Source organism: Chanos chanos, chromosome 3, assembly GCF_902362185.1.
Source record: "Chanos chanos chromosome 3, fChaCha1.1, whole genome shotgun sequence".
NCBI classification, from domain to species: Eukaryota; Metazoa; Chordata; class Actinopteri; order Gonorynchiformes; family Chanidae; genus Chanos; species Chanos chanos.
Genome location: NC_044497.1, coordinates 55525826 through 55545365, shown reverse-complemented (window position 1 = coordinate 55545365; position 19540 = coordinate 55525826). Strand labels below are relative to the sequence as shown.

The 19540-nt window shown below is 47.5% G+C and overlaps 1 protein-coding gene across 1 annotated transcript in view; it reads left to right on the top strand.

Moving 5' to 3' along the window:
• Nucleotides 1-19540, top strand: part of unc13bb (unc-13 homolog Bb (C. elegans)) — a 91970-nt gene that overhangs the window by 50718 nt on the left and 21712 nt on the right. The window contains exons 15-27 of the mRNA XM_030768098.1: nt 583-657; nt 1257-1476; nt 2105-2332; nt 2599-2740; nt 3126-3295; nt 5957-6072; nt 6442-6605; nt 7913-8063; nt 8955-9023; nt 9184-9273; nt 9881-10009; nt 10527-10657; nt 11332-11417. Of these exons, the coding sequence (XP_030623958.1) occupies nt 583-657; nt 1257-1476; nt 2105-2332; nt 2599-2740; nt 3126-3295; nt 5957-6072; nt 6442-6605; nt 7913-8063; nt 8955-9023; nt 9184-9273; nt 9881-10009; nt 10527-10657; nt 11332-11417 (1771 nt within the window). The remainder of the gene's footprint in view (nt 1-582; nt 658-1256; nt 1477-2104; nt 2333-2598; nt 2741-3125; nt 3296-5956; nt 6073-6441; nt 6606-7912; nt 8064-8954; nt 9024-9183; nt 9274-9880; nt 10010-10526; nt 10658-11331; nt 11418-19540) is intronic.

Genomic DNA, 19540 nt, shown 5'->3' with positions numbered 1-19540 from the left:
AGGTGAAAAGTGCTTCTCTCCTTCCCTCTCGGCCTGTTTTTGTTTTAATTTACATTTCAGTTGGGATGTCCTTTTTACTCCTCTACCTGCACAGTTGTATTGTAAACCCCATCACTGTCAGAGGTTACCCTTTAATTTTGCTCTTAAAAAAAAAAAAAAAAAAACTCTCGCTCCACTCATTTCAACCTCACGCATCTCAACCTCAGTAAAACCAAGACTTAATTCTCTGGGTCAGTTCCTGGGTAAGAGTTTTCCTGGTCTAATCCTGGTCATGATGTGGTGATGATGTGGCTCCTTCTGCCATGAATAACATGGAACATCCTCAGCCTAACCCTAACCTAACCTAACCTAACCCTAACCTAACATCCTTTTTTGTTGTTGTTGTTTTTTTTTTTAGTTGGTTCCAGGCTCTAGTCTTTATCACCGCCCCCCCCCCCTCCTTTACCTTACTGGCTTGAGCTACTCATATTCTGTGCATGCTGCAGTAACCCTTTCAAGGGCTCCCTTGCAATATTTACTCAGGGTTTGTTATATGTCCAGTAAATTAACTTCTTTTTTTCTACCTCCGTCACATTTTCACAGTCGTTGGTTCAGGCCAGGAAAGCTGGCATTGCCTCTGCCATGGCAACGAGGTCGTCCATCAAAGACGAGGAACTGGTGAGTGCTGTTCAAATTGGGAGACGTTTTTAATTTTTAAGGCGAAGTCTTCTTTATGTCAAAGTTTGGTGATACACTCTATAGAGGTAATAAGACACACCTTCAGACAGGTGTCGAGAGACATCGTATGTCACCACACCACTGTGTTCTTCACTCAAGCCTTCTCAGTATAACAGAAGCTTTCTATGATTTTGATGAAAATCTGACTAGCACTGGATAACTACGGGCAGCTGTGGTCTAGAGGTTAGAGAGCTGGGCTCGTGACCAAAGGGTTACCAGTTTGATTCCTAGGACCAACATCCACGGCTGTGGGCAAGGCACTTAACCCCAATGCCCCCCAGCTGCAAGGAATGCTGCACACTGCAGTGTATGTTCACTGCCAGTGTGTTGGATGGGTTAAATAGAGAGGACAAATTCACTGTTCACAGAGATTTACATTTTGCATTTGCATAAATACCCACAATACCAACAATCACAGTACCCAACATTTCTTTCCTGTCCACATCTCTTTTCTTGTCTCTTAAAAAACCTGTCTTGAGTTTGATGTTCCACATCTCTCTCTCTCTCTCTCTCTTCTTTTCTCTGTCTCATCCCTGTAGAAAAATCACGTGTACAGGAAGACGCTCCAGGCTTTAATCTATCCCATATCCTGCACTACACCGCACAACTTCGAAGTGTGGACCGCCACCACACCCACGTATTGCTACGAGTGCGAAGGCCTGCTTTGGGGCATTGCTCGACAGGGCATGCGCTGCACTGAATGTGGGGTCAAATGTCACGAGAAGTGCCAGGAGCTTCTCAACGCCGACTGCCTCCAACGTAAGTGTGACCCCGGCGGCGGCGGACTTGACCTTGACCTCTTTTTTTTTTTTTTTTTTTTTTTTTTAAACTGATAGTAAATTTGACCGGCAGCAATAGCTGTCTGTCACACAAACACCCTCTAGGCCATCTGCTTTGGTTTAGATGTTTGTGTGGCATACTGTATCTACCTTGGACATCAAACAGGCAGCTACTGGAACTTGGCAGCGGTCTGATTTCACTCACACATCCTGCCGGATAACTTCACGAGTCTCTGTGAAGGACAGGCCCATTAGTGAAGGTCTCAGAGGTGACTCAGAGAAAAGCCTCGAGTTTGACTCTCATATAGGGATTTGGTGTGTCTGATGGACAGGCTTGTGTTGTGTCTTCTGTGGAGTCTTTAGAGTTGGAGTTGAACTGTAATAACCGTCTAGAATTAAGCTGACAAGACCGGGGCAGGGTTTAGATTGCTCAGGTTTGTATGACACAATAAAGTTTCAACTCTAATAATGTAAAGATCGTTGTTTCAGGTGTGTGTGTGTGTGAGTGTGTGTGTGTGTGAGTGTGTGTCCATACTTACAGCTGTATAGCTATGTGTCATTCCTCCCCTCATATGAGTGTGTGTTTTACACTGACACTGATTGCGCAGGTGCGGCAGAGAAGAGTTCGAAACACGGGGCTGAGGACCGGACTCAGAACATCATCATGGCGATGAAAGACCGCATGAAGATCCGCGAGAGGAACAAGCCCGAGATCTTCGAGGTGATCCGAGACGTTTTTGCCATCAGCAAGGCCATCCATGCCCAGCAAATGAAAACCATCAAACAGAGCGTGCTGGACGGCACCTCCAAGTGGTCCGCCAAGATCACCATCACAGGTGGAGACTTTCATTACTTGTCTTATGTCTGGACGTGCTTGTAACCAGGACAGAAATGCTTTTGTATCCTTGTTGTATTCTACCAGCAGTTTGTTCTCACTGTTGATTCTCTAATCTGTGTGCGTGCGTGCGTGTGTGCGTGCATGCGTGGGCGTGCGTGTGCGTGTACATGCGTGCATGCGTGTGTGTGTGTGTGTGTGTGTGTGTGTGTGTGTGTACATGCATGCGTGCGTGTGTGTGTTGTGTACATCATTTGTGTGCTATAGTGGTGTGTGCACAGGGACTGCAGGCGAAAGACAAGACGGGCTCGAGTGACCCATATGTGACAGTTCAGGTCGGGAAGACCAAGAAGAGAACCAAAACCATCTACGGAAACCTCAACCCCGTGTGGGAGGAGAAGTTTCATTTGTACGTCTCACTCATCAGTTTGTCTGGTTGCCTGTCGTTAGTGCTCTCCGCGGCTGCCAGGGCCGTTTTGCCCCTATTAGCGTTTACGCGTTCATCAGTCTTCGCTGTTACCCAGAGGAATCTCTGGTCTTATTTCACTTTTCGAAATGTCACTTAACGACCGTATGGCTTTTAATAAATCCCACTTAGTAACCAGTAGAGGAACATTTTATTTGTTTTTCTCATTTCTTGAATAACTGGGTAATATTGAGTTTGATCCGAGTTTGAATGGAGATGTATGGCTTTAGCATGCGCGTTTTGCTTCTGAAGAATTTGCTTCTAGACTCGGCCGTCGTGCCGTTGGGCTCTCTATGAGACCTCAGTGCTTGTTCCCCTTTTCCTCCAGCGAGTGCCACAATTCCTCGGACCGCATCAAGGTGCGCGTCTGGGACGAAGACGATGACATTAAGTCGAGGGTGAAGCAGCGGCTGAAGAGAGAGTCGGACGACTTCCTGGGTCAGAGCATTATCGAAGTCCGCACGCTGAGCGGAGAGATGGATGTTTGGTACAACCTGGGTACGTTCACAAGTCTTTCAGCAATGTCTCTAAACACAGTGTGTGTGCGTGTGTGTGTGCGCGCGTGTGTAAGCGTGTGTAAGCGTGTGTGCGTGTGTGTGTGTGTGCGTGTGTGTGTGTGTGTGCGCGTGTGTCTGTGTGTTTACTTATGTCTGCATATGTGCATGCATGTCTCTCTGTTTGTTTGTTTGTTTGTTTGTTTATTTGTTACCAGTGCATGCAGGCAAGTTGAAAGTCAGCGGGGCGTAGGAGGACTGTGGGTTTCATTCAGGTTGCTTGCCAGGGGCCAGAGCTGGGCTTTTTCCCTGGGTCACTTCAGTACAGTGCCTGACATGGGCCCCTCGCTCTCCAGCCGGCATTTCTGTTCCGTGGCATTTTGTGCCGTCTTTGTGCCTGGGTGCTTCTATTTTAAGCGTGTTTGGGGTCTTTGTAAGAATCCACTCAGGAGTGCTTGAACAAGCTGAGTTAAACAAAAAAGAGAGAGAGAGAGAGAGAGACAGAGAGAATGTGTTTGAGGTTAGTACACAGCGAGTGAATAGCAAAGGGGGAGACGTCCGCGGATCTAACCTTCTGACCTCTGCTGAAAACCAACAATAACGAGAGGCGTATATGCCGTCTTTTGGCGGACATCTTGTCTTTTTTCCTTTCTTGAAGGTCATCTGTCCTCCAGTGACCTTGCTGGTATTGACAATCCTGTGCCCCCCCACCCCCCACCCCCGTCCGTAATGTGAAGAAGACGTTTCTTCATCATTGTAATACTCCCTGAAGATACGAGAGAGAGAGAGTAGCTCCACGTATCTATTTTCATTCTGCGACCGTAAAGACATGACAGGCTATTGAACACTGTGAATTGGGAGTTACTCTGTCACGTGAATGACGGACCGTCAGCGCCACGGCGTCACCCCCCACCCCACCCCCCACCCCCCAGCCCGGGTTCTGTATGCACGACACCCCTGGAGTGGAGAATCTGTCTCCGTACTCCATTACCCACGTCTCCCTGGTCTTCTCTTCTCGCCCAGTTACCTCGGTATGGAGTAGCCCTGAGCTTTCTCATCATTTTAATGAAAACAGGAGCTGTTCCAGATTCTCTCTCTCTCACCTCTGCTTATCCATCCGTCTCTGGACTTCTTCTCTCTCGTACACACGACTTCCCGCTTACTTTATTTGGGTGTCAGTCCCATCGTTTATTTCAATACGTTTTTCTGGCGGGGGGGGACGTTGAACATACCTCCGGTTATTCTGTGTGCACAGTCAGATGTCTGACATCTGGGTGATTTTACCCTATGTCAGAAATGTCTCTCTGGATTTGCTTGAGTGCTGTGTTGGTGATGAATGAATTGTCATCGTGTGCATCCACGGTGAATGTCCTCACTTCTGGCGTTAGAGTACAGCATTACTGCGACATCACAGCATCACTTTTAAATTACAGCATTGCTGTTACATTACACCATCACTTTTAAATTACAGCATTGCTGTTACAGTACGTGACTGCTGTTACTCCTGTCCAGCCCAGGCCGCTCCAGTCAGTGGCTTTCATGTTGGGTTCAGTGGTTGAGGTTTTAACGTGTCATCAACTGCTGTTCGACAAACACAACCTCTCCGGTAATGTACCACGCTTCTAGAGCTGGGACGGCCCAAAAATCCTGCTCTCAAAGGTCTGAATTCCTGCTGGGTTTTTTCTGTCACCTCTTAATAAGAGGTTGCTTTTCATCTTGCAAAGAGGCGTGTGCACCCTTGAGCCAAACGGATACCACAGTGGTTAGCTGATGTGGACTTTGGCGTCCCTGGACTGGATTTGGACGGCTCTGTCGTTGTTTAGTGCCGCTGTAAGATCGATTGTGTTTATTCGCTGGAACGACACACCTTTCATTTTTGTCATTCTTGTACAAGCACAACATCATTTTCTGCTTCTATGCACTCAGCCGTGTTTACTATAATAGTAAATCAGAGCTTCTCTGAGCTGTCCCCAGTGAAATTGAGCTTCCTGTTCTCTCTCTCTCTCCCTCGCTCGCTCTCTCTCTCTCTCTCTCTCTCTCTCTCTCTCTCTCTCTCTGTCATTTTCTCTCTCGCTCCTTTTAGCGCTGGCTCCCTTTCACTCCCGCCCCCAGAGGACAGATCCTCCTTGATTATTATGTGGCCCACTCCAGTCGGAAATCGACTGCTCCTTCGACATGTACAAATGACCCTAATAATTTGCCTGTCAGGGCAAATAGCCGGGGTGAGAAGCAGGCTGTGTTTCTAGAACAGCGCTGTGAAGTATTTTAAGCTGAAGGGGACCTGTGCACATACAAATGAGCTGTAATAGCCTGGACACACAGATTCGTTTCAACATTATTCCTCCAGATATGGGAGCTGTAGAGAGCCTCACAGAGATCTTGGTGGCTGGGTTAGCCGTGGTTCCGTTAGGAGTTTTAGGTTAGATTCTTCAGAAGCTGCTGAAATTTTCGATTAATTTTTTATTAAATTCTGGTATCATAAGCAAGTATGATGCATACGCACAAAAATATAAATAAGCGCATCACAGAAATTAATTTAATGTGCAGTACATCGTACATAAATGCACAACCGACCGCAAACAGTCAACACGATAGACAGCAACAGCTGTTAAACAACCTGTTAATGAAAAACATGATGGAAACGCTCGGGTGTCTCTCTCTGCAGAGAAAAGGACGGACAAGTCGGCGGTGTCCGGAGCGATCCGTCTGCAGATCAGCGTGGAAATAAAGGGCCAGGAGAAGGTGGCCCCGTATCACGTCCAGTACACCTGTCTGCACGAGGTAACGCAGCACAGCTCTCTCCATGGTCTTACCCTCCACATCTGTCCCCGAGAGCCAGTGCACTACATTCTTAACAAAAGGGGGGGGGGGGTAGTGAGGATGTGCGTTAGAGAACATACACTGTCAGAGCATTGTGTGAATTAATAAAACCCACTGGTTCTGAAGTAATCCTTAAGTTACCTTGCTGCTTCACAAGAGTGGAAACAGCTTAACCAGTACAGATTAACCAGAGCTAAGATTTTTATTCTGGTCTGTTACAGAAGCTTCACAATCATCTCATCTAAGCCTAGTTATAACCTTTCCCCGGAATGTGTTGAGTTTTACTATTAAAAATCACTAATATGTGCTTTGTTTGCCTGCGTTTCCCAGAACCTCTTCCACCACACTACGGACGTCTTGGGTCAAGGGGTTGTGAGGATTCCAGACGCTCGGGGTGATGATGCCTGGAAGGTTTACTTCGATGACGTGGCACAGGAGATAGTGGATGAATTTGCAATGCGCTATGGGATAGAATCCATCTATCAGGCTATGACGTGAGTACCAGATCACATCAACATTTCAGTAACACCCCCCTCTCCTCTGAATTCACAGGATTCTGTTTATCATTCCGAAATATTTTCAGTCTAAATCTTACAGAATGTCATTGCATCCCTTAACATTTCATCTAGCTTCTGTTTTTATTCAGTGCAATAAATGTCTCTCAGGAAATGTGAAAATATATATGATATTTAGAAAATAAGTACTTGGGGAGCAGCTACATTAACTGTCATTGGGGTGAAAAAGTTGCTGACTTATAGAATTAAGTTTAAAAAAAACATGTCTAGACAGAGGAAGTATTTGGAAATTAGTGAGGTGGAACCCTAAACCACAGTTTTTGATACAGGTAAAATAAAAAATTAAGACCGGAAAATATAGTCGAATAAATATTCATTTAACTTCTTTCCGAGTTCTAACTGCTGTTTTTCCATAATTAGGCATGTTTTGTCTCAGTGTGTCCCTAGAATTGTACCACACATTGAAGTAAGATAAATCATGTGCAGTTATCTCGAAACAGGCAGAGAAATTCTACCTGCAAACTGTGAGGTCGGACAGTTAATCTCACTGTTCCAAAAAAAATATTAGAGTTATTTCCTAGACGCACAGATTTTATGTTCGATAAGATAAAGATGCCATAATGCTGGTTTTCTTTGGAAGAGTTGCATTTCTCCCAGCGCTGTGCGTTCAGCCCTGGGTGCGTGTTTGTCCGTAAGCGAAGGGAAGTGACAGGGAGGTGTGGCAGGGAGGGAGTGAGCAGAGTACAGATGAAGCCGTCTGGGAGGAGTTCACATGGAGCTCCGTGCCTGTCTGTGGAGGTGTCGGAGCTCCTTACGCTTAAGGTGGTTAATGGCATGAATGTGGAGCTGTCTCTCCAAGGCATCAGAGTCATGCTGAGGCTTTCATTACCAGGCCTCATCACTCAAATTAAACACGTTCCTGTGGCCATAACGCGGCCTTAACAGCCCACGAAGCTGATTGGACCATAGCGTGGCCTCAGCAGGCCACAAGGCTGACTGGACCGGTGACGGAACCGTCCTGCTTGCCTCTGGATCATGACATACCTCGGTTTTTGATATCAGGACATGCCTCACTTAGGGCTCCACCCACATTTCCCAGAAAGTCAGCACAGCATTTATGAATGTAAAGCCGCATCGAATAACCATTTGTGATTGAACGAATGTGAGCGATCGGGGTAACGTTAGCGATTAACTTGTGAAAGGCTAAGACTGTGATCGCCATCTCTTTCTCCTTCTCCTTCTCCTTCTCCTTCTCCTTCTCCTGTATTCTATTCTCCTGTTCCTAGGCACTTCGCCTGTCTGTCGTCCAAATACATGTGTCCTGGGGTCCCCGCTGTGATGAGCACCCTGCTGGCCAACATCAACGCCTTTTACGCACACACCACCGCCTCCACCAACGTCTCCGCCAGCGACCGCTTCTCCGCCTCTAATTTCGGGGTATGGTCACTCAATCACGCCACAGACACTTTGTAAAGATAGGAATTTGGTTTGACCCCGAACTTCGAGGGTAAGGGTGACTACTCACGTTCCCCCCTTCGTCACAGGCGAAACAACCACCAGAAGCCTTGCGATCCAGATCTCAGGTCAAACAACTGATTCCTGTAGTTGAATGATCTGGCTCTGTTCCAATTCTCTTTGTTGCTCCCTTTCCTCGTGACCTTGGTCTCTAAATGAAGTGTATTGGAACAGGGCCCAGTCATTCAGGTACTCCACACACTTATTAGATCCAGATCAGCTTTATTACACAGTTCAAGTCAGCGTAGACACGCTGTTGCATTAACCTGTCTGTGAGCTTAAACATATTCCTACACCACTGAGTAACAGCTCTCAGATAGCTCTCTTTCTCCAAGTATATTTAACCCCCATCATTCAGTGACTGTGACTATAGCGCTGCAGAAATGAGAGGATGTGGAATTATCATTAGGAATGGAGAAAATCTATACCATACCATCTCTCAGTAGAGTGCATATTGGCAGGGAAATTAGTTAAGTAACGGTGCTTGGGTTTGCATGCGGCTTTATGGATTGAGACACTTCAAGTAATTGCAACACATTATCCTGAACTGTAAAACCCATCACTTAGGACACTCCCACTGTAAAATCCACAAGGAAACGGGCGTCATTGTTTTCATGGTTACGATGGCTGTAATGAATCATCCTCCGCTCTGGGACCGTTGGGGGGGAAAAAAATATCGATCGTTCAGGTTTCCACCGTGGCCCTCTTGGGAGAACGTGCGCTCAACAAAGTGTACTCGCTCTTTATGGCATCTCATCTTTCCTTGTTTGTAGTCCTTATCCTCTGTTATCATGCCTTGTTGCTTCCTAACAGAAAGAGAGATTTGTCAAGCTCTTGGATCAGCTTCACAATTCCCTGCGCATTGACCTCTCCATGTATCGGGTGAGTTTCAGTGCATCCGTGGGTTTGGAGTAATAAGGCCTTGTCCATTTCACAGTTGTTAGAGACAGCGTGTCTACCTTTTTGCTTCAGTCTGGTGTTCCTAGTCTGTTTCTCTCTGTTTCTCTCTCTCTCTCTCTCTCTCTTTCTCTCTCTCTCTCAGAACAACTTCCCTGCGAGCAGTAAAGAGCGTTTACAGGACCTCAAGTCAACAGTCGACCTTCTGACCAGTATCACCTTCTTCAGGATGAAGGTAAATACGAATACGAAATACTTTATTAATCCTGAGGGAAATTCAAGTGTCGCAACAACACTGTCAGCAACGACACCAAACACAACATAGAATAAAACAGTAGAATATAATAAGATAAATAGGTAATAGGAATAAAATTAAAACAAGATAAAATAAAGGTTGTTTCTGTACATAGTGCAGTAATTGGTAACGTAGTAAATAGCCGTAAGGTGGTAGCCGTACTGAGGTAGATAAACAGAGGAACACGGGGATAAACTCAAGGCTCTGTGAATAGAGGGAGAGTTAGACAGCAGAAGTTACCAGAATAATTCCTCTCTCTGTAATTATACATATCACGCTACTTAACACACTTAATCTATAAATATCATGCTACACATTAGCTTCTCTTTAGCTTCAGGTTAGGGTTAGGGTTAGGGTTAGGGTCAGGGTTACAGCCTTGTGGTTTTACAGCCTTACCTGTTTGTTTAACTCTTTCAGTAGCTTGAGAAATGTTTTGATTGAAGAATGATTGCTTGTACTATAAGATCATTGTTGTTTGTGTAAAAATGTGTTTGAAGTCTGGTCGTAAAGCGTCGTCTCGCTCTCTCTATCGCCTCCTGCTGGGCAGGTCCAGGAGTTGCAGAGTCCCCCCAGAGCCAGCCAGGTGGTGCGAGACTGTGTGAAAGCCTGTCTCAACTCCACCTACGACTACATCTTCAACAACTGTCAGGAACTCTACAGCCGCCAGTACCAGTCTGCAGACTCGGTCAGTCTATTATTCGACAGGTCTTACCGGTAAAACCTAATTCTTCCTAGTGCAGAGTCTTAGTTTTCTGAGTGATCTTTCCTAACAGGAGAAAAGACCTAGGAGCTCTCTCTCTTTTTAATTACAGTAATTTAATTAAATTACATTTAATTGAAGACCACATCTGAAGCTGTTTTCACTCAATCATTCCAGGTTGTAGACTGACATGCTTACTGGATTTCAATATATAAACAACAAAAACATTAGCAAATATTAGTGCACTAAAGTAATGTATCATGGAAATTCCACTAACTACTTAATTACAGGGAAACAGTTTTCTAAATGGGCCCAGATGTCACTAAGAGTTCACATCAGGTTTAGGATATGACAAATGAATTCATTTGTTTCATTCAATCTGCAGTTTATTTCTACAAAATGAAGTAAGCGTTCTGCTGATCTGGGATCAGAGGATCTCGTTCGTTTGGATGAGTGAGTTAATGAGACTAGCTTTGTTGTTGCTTTGGTTCAGAATAAAGAGGAGTGTCCACCAGAGGAGCAAGGCCCCAGCATAAAGAACCTGGACTTCTGGCCCAAACTCATCACCCTCATTGTGTCCATCATAGAGGAGGACAAGAACTCCTACACCCCTGTCCTGAACCAGTGAGTGCACACACACACACACACACATACACACACACACACACACACACACACACACACACACACTCACACTCACACACACACACACACACATACACACACACACACACACACACACACTCACATACACACACACACACACACACACACACACACACACACACACATACACACACACACACACACACACACACACACACACACACACACACACACATACACACACACACACACACACACACACACACACACATACACACACACACACACACGTAACCACATCCACGGGAGATAGATGCATGGATGGTGCAAAACACATTTACCTAAATTAGCATTATCTACATTTTAAGGTTTTATGCATTCAGATAGTGTTCTTGTCCAGATCATCTCATACTGATCACTTTCAGTGTCATTGAAAACACACATACACACCCTCTGGAGCGTGTCTGCAGATAAAGTGCTTTGTTCAAGGGCACAAAATCGTCATGTTTGGGATTCGAACCCTCACCCCTCCAGTTACCTGTGCAGTGGTGCAGTATTATCCAGCCATTATCCAGTTCTCTCTCTCTCTGTCTCTCTTTCTATATGTCTCTCTCTCTCTCTCACACACACTCTCATTCTCCCCCAGTCTCCCTACATCTCAGTATTGCATTGTGTTTTTCATCTGTTGTCAGGTTTCCTCAGGAACTGAATGTAGGCAAGCTTTCTGCAGAAGTGATGTGGGTACAGTTCTCTCAGGATATGAAGTACGCCATGGAGGGTGAGTGCTAGCATTTCCGCCTTCGCAATTACCTCAAGTGGGTTTCCTCTGATATATCCAGTCCCTGACCTTTGTGTATATCAGGTTTTCAGGTTTTGTGTGTGTATCTGTGTGTGTCTGTGTGTGTGTGTGTGTGTGTGTGTCTCTGTGTGTCTGTGTGGTGGGTTATATGTGTATGGTCTGTGCACTTTGTGAATGGCAGTTGAAATAAGACGAAATGTTGATTGTGTCAGTGGAAGCAACAGTGGCTGTTGTCACAGGCGACTTTACAAAGTCTCACGCGGAGAAAAGTCTCATGGCCTCACACCAGCATTGCCCCAGTGGAACCAGTTAAACCTCACACCGGTATTGCCCCAGTGGAACCAGTTAAACCTCACACCAGTATTGCCCCAGTGGAACCAGTGGGAGTCCCTGGTTATCTGAATGAGAGTGTGTGTGTGTTAGTTCAGGGGGAGACCTAATTTGTGCAGTAATAATGGGGTCTACAGAAGCAGGGTTTGGGAATACGCCTTAAAGGAAGTGGCCTCATGGACAATCCTTCTCAAATTATTCACAACTCTCCTCTCTCCATTATATTCATCCTTCTCCTCCTCCCCCCTGTATCTCAGCACCTCCTGTCTTCTCACTCTCTTCCTTTCTTTCTTTCAGTGATGGATAGAATCGATCATTACCACTGGGCTAAGGGTAAGATTTGAAATAGAGGAACTGTAGTCTAGCTGCGAGATGTGAGAATTGCGTTATATTACTGGTAGCTGTTGGTAGAGCCGGTAGAGTTTTCGTTTTTAAGTTTTAGTGGATAATTCTCAGGGGTTAAAGGTTGTTTAATTCAGAGCCTTTCAAGAGATTTTTTTTAAAAACCATGCTTCTTCCCATATCTTTCATTTTACTTCCCTCTTTCTCTCTTTCGTTTTTTCTTTCTTTCTTTCTTGCGAAACTTGGCTTACTTTCATATGCTACCTTTCATGTCGCTATATTTCAGCTCCCTCTACCTTTGCCCTGCGTGGGCAGTCTTTTTACGCTGGTAAGGCCACTGTGAATCTGTCTTATTCCATCTCATAGAGTCTGTCAGACAGTCGTCCTCACACCGGGCCTCTGTCCTGCAGCCCCCTCTGTAGAGCAGCATCCTCTGTGTGGTAGAGACAGGTGTAGTCAGTAGAGCAGTGTCCTCTGTGTGGTAGAGACAGGTGTATAGTCAGTAGAGCAGTGTCCTCTGTGTGGTAGAGACAGGTGTAGTCAGTAGAGCAGTGTCCTCTGTGTGGTAGAGACAGGTGTAGTCAGTAGAGCAGTGTCCTCTGTGTGGTAGAGACAGGTGTAGTCAGTAGAGCAGTGTCCTCTGTGTGGTAGAGACAGGTGTATAGTCAGTAGAGCAGTGTCCTCTGTGTGGTAGAGACAGGTGTAAGGTCAGTAGAGCAGTGTCCTCTGTGTGGTAGAGACAGGTGTGTAGTCAGTAGAGCAGTGCCCTCTGTGTGGTAGAGACAGGTGTGTAGTCAGTAGAGCAGTGTCCTCTGTGTCGTAGAGACAGGTGTAGTCAGTAGAGCAGTGTCCTCTGTGTGGTAGAGACAGGTGTATAGTCAGTAGAGCAGTGTCCTCTGTGTGGTAGAGACAGGTGTGTAGTCAGTAGAGCAGTGTCCTCTGTGTGGTAGAGACAGGTGTGTAGTCAGTAGAGCAGTGCCCTCTGTGTGGTAGAGACAGGTGTAAGGTCAGTAGAGCAGTGTCCTCTGTGTGGTAGAGACAGGTGTGTAGTCAGTAGAGCAGTGTCCTCTGTGTGGTAGAGACAGGTGTAAGGTCAGTAGAGCAGTGTCCTCTGTGTGGTAGAGACAGGTGTGTAGTCAGTAGAGCAGTGTCCTCTGTGTGGTAGAGACAGGTGTAGTCAGTAGAGCAGTGCCCTCTGTGTGGTAGAGACAGGTGTGTAGTCAGTAGAGCAGTGTCCTCTGTGTGGTAGAGACAGGTATAGTCAGTAGAGCAGTGTCCTCTGTGTGGTAGAGACAGGTGTATAGTCAGTAGAGCAGTGTCCTCTGTGTGGTAGAGACAGGTGTAGTCAGTAGAGCAGTGTCCTCTGTGTGGTAGAGACAGGTGTAGTCAGTAGAGCAGTGTCCTCTGTGTGGTAGAGACAGGTGTAGTCAGTAGAGCAGTGTCCTCTGTGTGGTAGAGACAGGTGTAGTCAGTAGAGCAGTGTCCTCTGTGTGGTAGAGACAGGTGTAGTCAGTAGAGCAGTGTCCTCTGTGTGGTACAGACAGGTGTAGTCAGTAGAGCAGTGTCCTCTGTGTGGTAGAGACAGGTGTGTAGTCAGTAGAGCAGTGTCCTCTGTGTGGTAGAGACAGGTGTAGTCAGTAGAGCAGCGTCCTCTGTGTGGTAGAGACAGGTGTATAGTCAGTAGAGCAGTGTCCTCTGTGTGGTAGAGACAGGTGTAGTCAGTAGAGCAGTGTCCTCTGTGTGGTAGAGACAGGTGTAGTCAGTAGAGCAGTGTCCTCTGTGTGGTACAGACAGGTGTAGTCAGTAGAGCAGCGTCCTCTGTGTGGTAGAGACAGGTGTATAGTCAGTAGAGCAGTGTCCTCTGTGTGGTAGAGACAGGTGTAGTCAGTAGAGCAGTGTCCTCTGTGTGGTAGAGACAGGTGTAGTCAGTAGAGCAGTGTCCTCTGTGTGGTAGAGACAGGTGTGTAGTCAGTAGAGCAGTGTCCTCTGTGTGGTAGAGACAGCTGTAGTCAGTAGAGCAGTGTCCTCTGTGTGGTAGAGACAGGTGTGTAGTCAGTAGAGCAGTGTCCTCTGTGTGGTAGAGACAGGTGTGTAGTCAGTAGAGCAGTGTCCTCTGTGTGGTAGAGACAGGTGTATAGTCAGTAGAGCAGTGTCCTCTGTGTGGTAGAGACAGGTGTAGTCAGTAGAGCAGTGTCCTCTGTGTGGTAGAGACAGCTGTATAGTCAGTAGAGCAGTGTCCTCTGTGTGGTAGAGACAGGTGTGTAGTCAGTAGAGCAGTGTCCTCTGTGTGGTAGAGACAGGTGTGTAGTCAGTAGAGCAGTGTCCTCTGTGTGGTAGAGACAGGTGTAAGGTCAGTAGAGCAGTGTCCTCTGTGTGGTAGAGACAGCTGTAGTCAGTAGAGCAGTGTCCTCTGTGTGGTAGAGACAGGTGTATAGTCAGTAGAGCAGTGTCCTCTGTGTGGTAGAGACAGCTGTAGTCAGTAGAGCAGTGTCCTCTGTGTGGTAGAGACAGCTGTAGTCAGTAGAGCAGTGTCCTCTGTGTGGTAGAGACAGGTGTAGTCAGTAGAGCAGTGTCCTCTGTGTGGTAGAGACAGGTGTAGTCAGTAGAGCAGTGTCCTCTGTGTGGTAGAGACAGCTGTATAGTCAGTAGAGCAGTGTCCTCTGTGTGGTAGAGACAGCTGTATAGTCAGTAGAGCAGTGTCCTCTGTGTGGTAGAGACAGCTGTAGTCAGTAGAGCAGTGTCCTCTGTGTGGTAGAGACAGCTGTAGTCAGTAGAGCAGTGTCCTCTGTGTGGTAGAGACAGGTGTAGTCAGTAGAGCAGTGTCCTCTGTGTGGTAGAGACAGGTGTAGTCAGTAGAGCAGTGTCCTCTGTGTGGTAGAGACAGCTGTATAGTCAGTAGAGCAGTGTCCTCTGTGTGGTAGAGACAGCTGTAGTCAGTAGAGCAGTGTCCTCTGTGTGGTAGAGACAGCTGTAGTCAGTAGAGCAGTGTCCTCTGTGTGGTAGAGACAGGTGTGTAGTCAGTAGAGCAGTGTCCTCTGTGTGGTAGAGACAGGTGTAAGGTCAGTAGAGCAGTGTCCTCTGTGTGGTAGAGACAGGTGTAGTCAGTAGAGCAGTGTCCTCTGTGTGGTAGAGACAGGTGTAGTCAGTAGAGCAGTGTCCTCTGTGTGGTAGAGACAGGTGTGTAGTCAGTAGAGCAGTGTCCTCTGTGTGGTACAGACAGGTGTAGTCAGTAGAGCAGTGTCCTCTGTGTGGTAGAGACAGGTGTGTAGTCAGTAGAGCAGTGTCCTCTGTGTGGTAGAGACAGGTGTAGTCAGTAGAGCAGTGTCCTCTGTGTGGTACAGACAGGTGTGTAGTCAGTAGAGCAGTGTCCTCTGTGTGGTAGAGACAGGTGTAGTCAGTAGAGCAGTGTCCTCTGTGTGGTAGAGACAGGTGTAGTCAGTAGAGCAGTGTCCTCTGTGTGGTAGAGACAGGTGTAGTCAGTAGAGCAGTGTCCTCTGTGTGGTAGAGACAGGTGTAAGGTCAGTAGAGCAGTGTCCTCTGTGTGGTAGAGACAGGTGTAGGGTCAGTAGAGCAGTGTCCTCTGTGTGGTAGAGACAGGTGTAGTCAGTAGAGCAGTGTCCTCTGTGTGGTAGAGACAGGTGTAGTCAGTAGAGCAGTGTCCTCTGTGTGGTAGAGACAGGTGTAGTCAGTAGAGCAGTGTCCTCTGTGTGGTAGAGACAGGTGTAGTCAGTAGAGCAGTGTCCTCTGTGTGGTAGAGACAGCTGTATAGTCAGTAGAGCAGTGTCCTCTGTGTGGTAGAGACAGGTGTATAGTCAGTAGAGCAGTGTCCTCTGTGTGGTAGAGACAGGTGTGTAGTCAGTAGAGCAGCGTCCTCTGTGTGGTAGAGACAGGTGTGTAGTCAGTAGAGCAGTGTCCTCTGTGTGGTAGAGACAGGTGTGTAGTCAGTAGAGCAGTGTCCTCTGTGTGGTAGAGACAGGTGTGTAGTCAGTAGAGCAGTGTCCTCTGTGTGGTAGAGACAGGTGTGTAGTCAGTAGAGCAGCGTCCTCTGTGTGGTAGAGACAGGTGTGTAGTCAGTAGAGCAGCGTCCTCTGTGTGGTAGAGACAGGTGTGTAGTCAGTAGAGCAGTGTCCTCTGTGTGGTAGAGACAGGTGTGTAGTCAGTAGAGCAGTGTCCTCTGTGTGGTAGAGACAGGTGTGTAGTCAGTAGAGCAGCGTCCTCTGTGTGGTAGAGACAGGTGTGTAGTCAGTAGAGCAGTGTCCTCTGTGTGGTAGAGACAGGTGTAGTCAGTAGAGCAGTGTCCTCTGTGTGGTAGAGACAGGTGTAGTCAGTAGAGCAGTGTCCTCTGTGTGGTAGAGACAGGTGTAGTCAGTAGAGCAGTGTCCTCTGTGTGGTAGAGACAGGTGTAGTCAGTAGAGCAGTGTCCTCTGTGTGGTAGAGACAGGTGTGTAGTCAGTAGAGCAGTGTCCTCTGTGTGGTAGAGACAGTTGTATAGTCAGTAGAGCAGTGTCCTCTGTGTGGTAGAGACAGCTGTAGTCAGTAGAGCAGTGTCCTCTGTGTGGTAGAGACAGGTGTAGTCAGTAGAGCAGTGTCCTCTGTGTGGTAGAGACAGGTGTAGTCAGTAGAGCAGTGTCCTCTGTGTGGTAGAGACAGGTGTAAGGTCAGTAGAGCAGTGTCCTCTGTGTGGTAGAGACAGGTGTGTAGTCAGTAGAGCAGCGTCCTCTGTGTGGTAGAGACAGGTGTGTAGTCAGTAGAGTAGTGTCCTCTGTGTGGTAGAGACAGGTGTGTAGTCAGTAGAGCAGTGTCCTCTGTGTGGTAGAGACAGGTGTGTAGTCAGTAGAGCAGTGTCCTCTGTGTGGTAGAGACAGGTGTATAGTCAGTAGAGCAGTGTCCTCTGTGTGGTAGAGACAGGTGTGTAGTCAGTAGAGTAGTGTCCTCTGTGTGGTAGAGACAGGTGTGTAGTCAGTAGAGCAGTGTCCTCTGTGTGGTAGAGACAGCTGTAGTCAGTAGAGCAGTGTCCTCTGTGTGGTAGAGACAGGTGTAGTCAGTAGAGCAGTGTCCTCTGTGTGGTAGAGACAGGTGTAAGGTCAGTAGAGCAGTGTCCTCTGTGTGGTAGAGACAGGTGTGTAGTCAGTAGAGCAGCGTCCTCTGTGTGGTAGAGACAGGTGTGTAGTCAGTAGAGCAGTGTCCTCTGTGTGGTAGAGACAGGTGTAAGGTCAGTAGAGCAGTGTCCTCTGTGTGGTAGAGACAGGTGTAGGGTCAGTAGAGCAGTGTCCTCTGTGTGGTAGAGACAGGTGTAGTCAGTAGAGCAGTGTCCTCTGTGTGGTAGAGACAGGTGTAGTCAGTAGAGCAGTGTCCTCTGTGTGGTAGAGACAGGTGTAGTCAGTAGAGCAGTGTCCTCTGTGTGGTAGAGACAGGTGTAGTCAGTAGAGCAGTGTCCTCTGTGTGGTAGAGACAGCTGTATAGTCAGTAGAGCAGTGTCCTCTGTGTGGTAGAGACAGGTGTATAGTCAGTAGAGCAGTGTCCTCTGTGTGGTAGAGACAGGTGTGTAGTCAGTAGAGCAGCGTCCTCTGTGTGGTAGAGACAGGTGTGTAGTCAGTAGAGCAGTGTCCTCTGTGTGGTAGAGACAGGTGTGTAGTCAGTAGAGCAGTGTCCTCTGTGTGGTAGAGACAGGTGTGTAGTCAGTAGAGCAGTGTCCTCTGTGTGGTAGAGACAGGTGTGTAGTCAGTAGAGCAGCGTCCTCTGTGTGGTAGAGACAGGTGTGTAGTCAGTAGAGCAGCGTCCTCTGTGTGGTAGAGACAGGTGTGTAGTCAGTAGAGCAGTGTCCTCTGTGTGGTAGAGACAGGTGTGTAGTCAGTAGAGCAGTGTCCTCTGTGTGGTAGAGACAGGTGTGTAGTCAGTAGAGCAGCGTCCTCTGTGTGGTAGAGACAGGTGTGTAGTCAGTAGAGCAGTGTCCTCTGTGTGGTAGAGACAGGTGTAGTCAGTAGAGCAGTGTCCTCTGTGTGGTAGAGACAGGTGTAGTCAGTAGAGCAGTGTCCTCTGTGTGGTAGAGACAGGTGTAGTCAGTAGAGCAGTGTCCTCTGTGTGGTAGAGACAGGTGTAGTCAGTAGAGCAGTGTCCTCTGTGTGGTAGAGACAGGTGTGTAGTCAGTAGAGCAGTGTCCTCTGTGTGGTAGAGACAGTTGTATAGTCAGTAGAGCAGTGTCCTCTGTGTGGTAGAGACAGCTGTAGTCAGTAGAGCAGTGTCCTCTGTGTGGTAGAGACAGGTGTAGTCAGTAGAGCAGTGTCCTCTGTGTGGTAGAGACAGGTGTAGTCAGTAGAGCAGTGTCCTCTGTGTGGTAGAGACAGGTGTAAGGTCAGTAGAGCAGTGTCCTCTGTGTGGTAGAGACAGGTGTGTAGTCAGTAGAGCAGCGTCCTCTGTGTGGTAGAGACAGGTGTGTAGTCAGTAGAGTAGTGTCCTCTGTGTGGTAGAGACAGGTGTGTAGTCAGTAGAGCAGTGTCCTCTGTGTGGTAGAGACAGGTGTGTAGTCAGTAGAGCAGTGTCCTCTGTGTGGTAGAGACAGGTGTATAGTCAGTAGAGCAGTGTCCTCTGTGTGGTAGAGACAGGTGTGTAGTCAGTAGAGTAGTGTCCTCTGTGTGGTAGAGACAGGTGTGTAGTCAGTAGAGCAGTGTCCTCTGTGTGGTAGAGACAGCTGTAGTCAGTAGAGCAGTGTCCTCTGTGTGGTAGAGACAGGTGTAGTCAGTAGAGCAGTGTCCTCTGTGTGGTAGAGACAGGTGTAAGGTCAGTAGAGCAGTGTCCTCTGTGTGGTAGAGACAGGTGTGTAGTCAGTAGAGCAGCGTCCTCTGTGTGGTAGAGACAGGTGTGTAGTCAGTAGAGCAGTGTCCTCTGTGTGGTAGAGACAGGTGTAAGGTCAGTAGAGCAGTGTCCTCTGTGTGGTAGAGACAGGTGTATAGTCAGTAGAGCAGTGTCCTCTGTGTGGTAGAGACAGGTGTGTAGTCAGTAGAGCAGTGTCCTCTGTGTGGTAGAGACAGGTGTAAGGTCAGTAGAGCAGTGTCCTCTGTGTGGTAGAGACAGGTGTAAGGTCAGTAGAGCAGCGTCCTCTGTGTGGTAGAGACAGCTGTATAGTCAGTAGAGCAGTGTCCTCTGTGTGGTAGAGACAGCTGTATAGTCAGTAGAGCAGTGTCCTCTGTGTGGTAGAGACAGGTGTAGTCAGTAGAGCAGTGTCCTCTGTGTGGTAGAGACAGGTGTGTAGTCAGTAGAGCAGCGTCCTCTGTGTGGTAGAGACAGGTGTAAGGTCAGTAGAGCAGTGTCCTCTGTGTGGTAGAGACAGGTGTGTAGTCAGTAGAGCAGTGTCCTCTGTGTGGTAGAGACAGGTGTAAGGTCAGTAGAGCAGTGTCCTCTGTGTGGTAGAGACAGGTGTAGTCAGTAGAGCA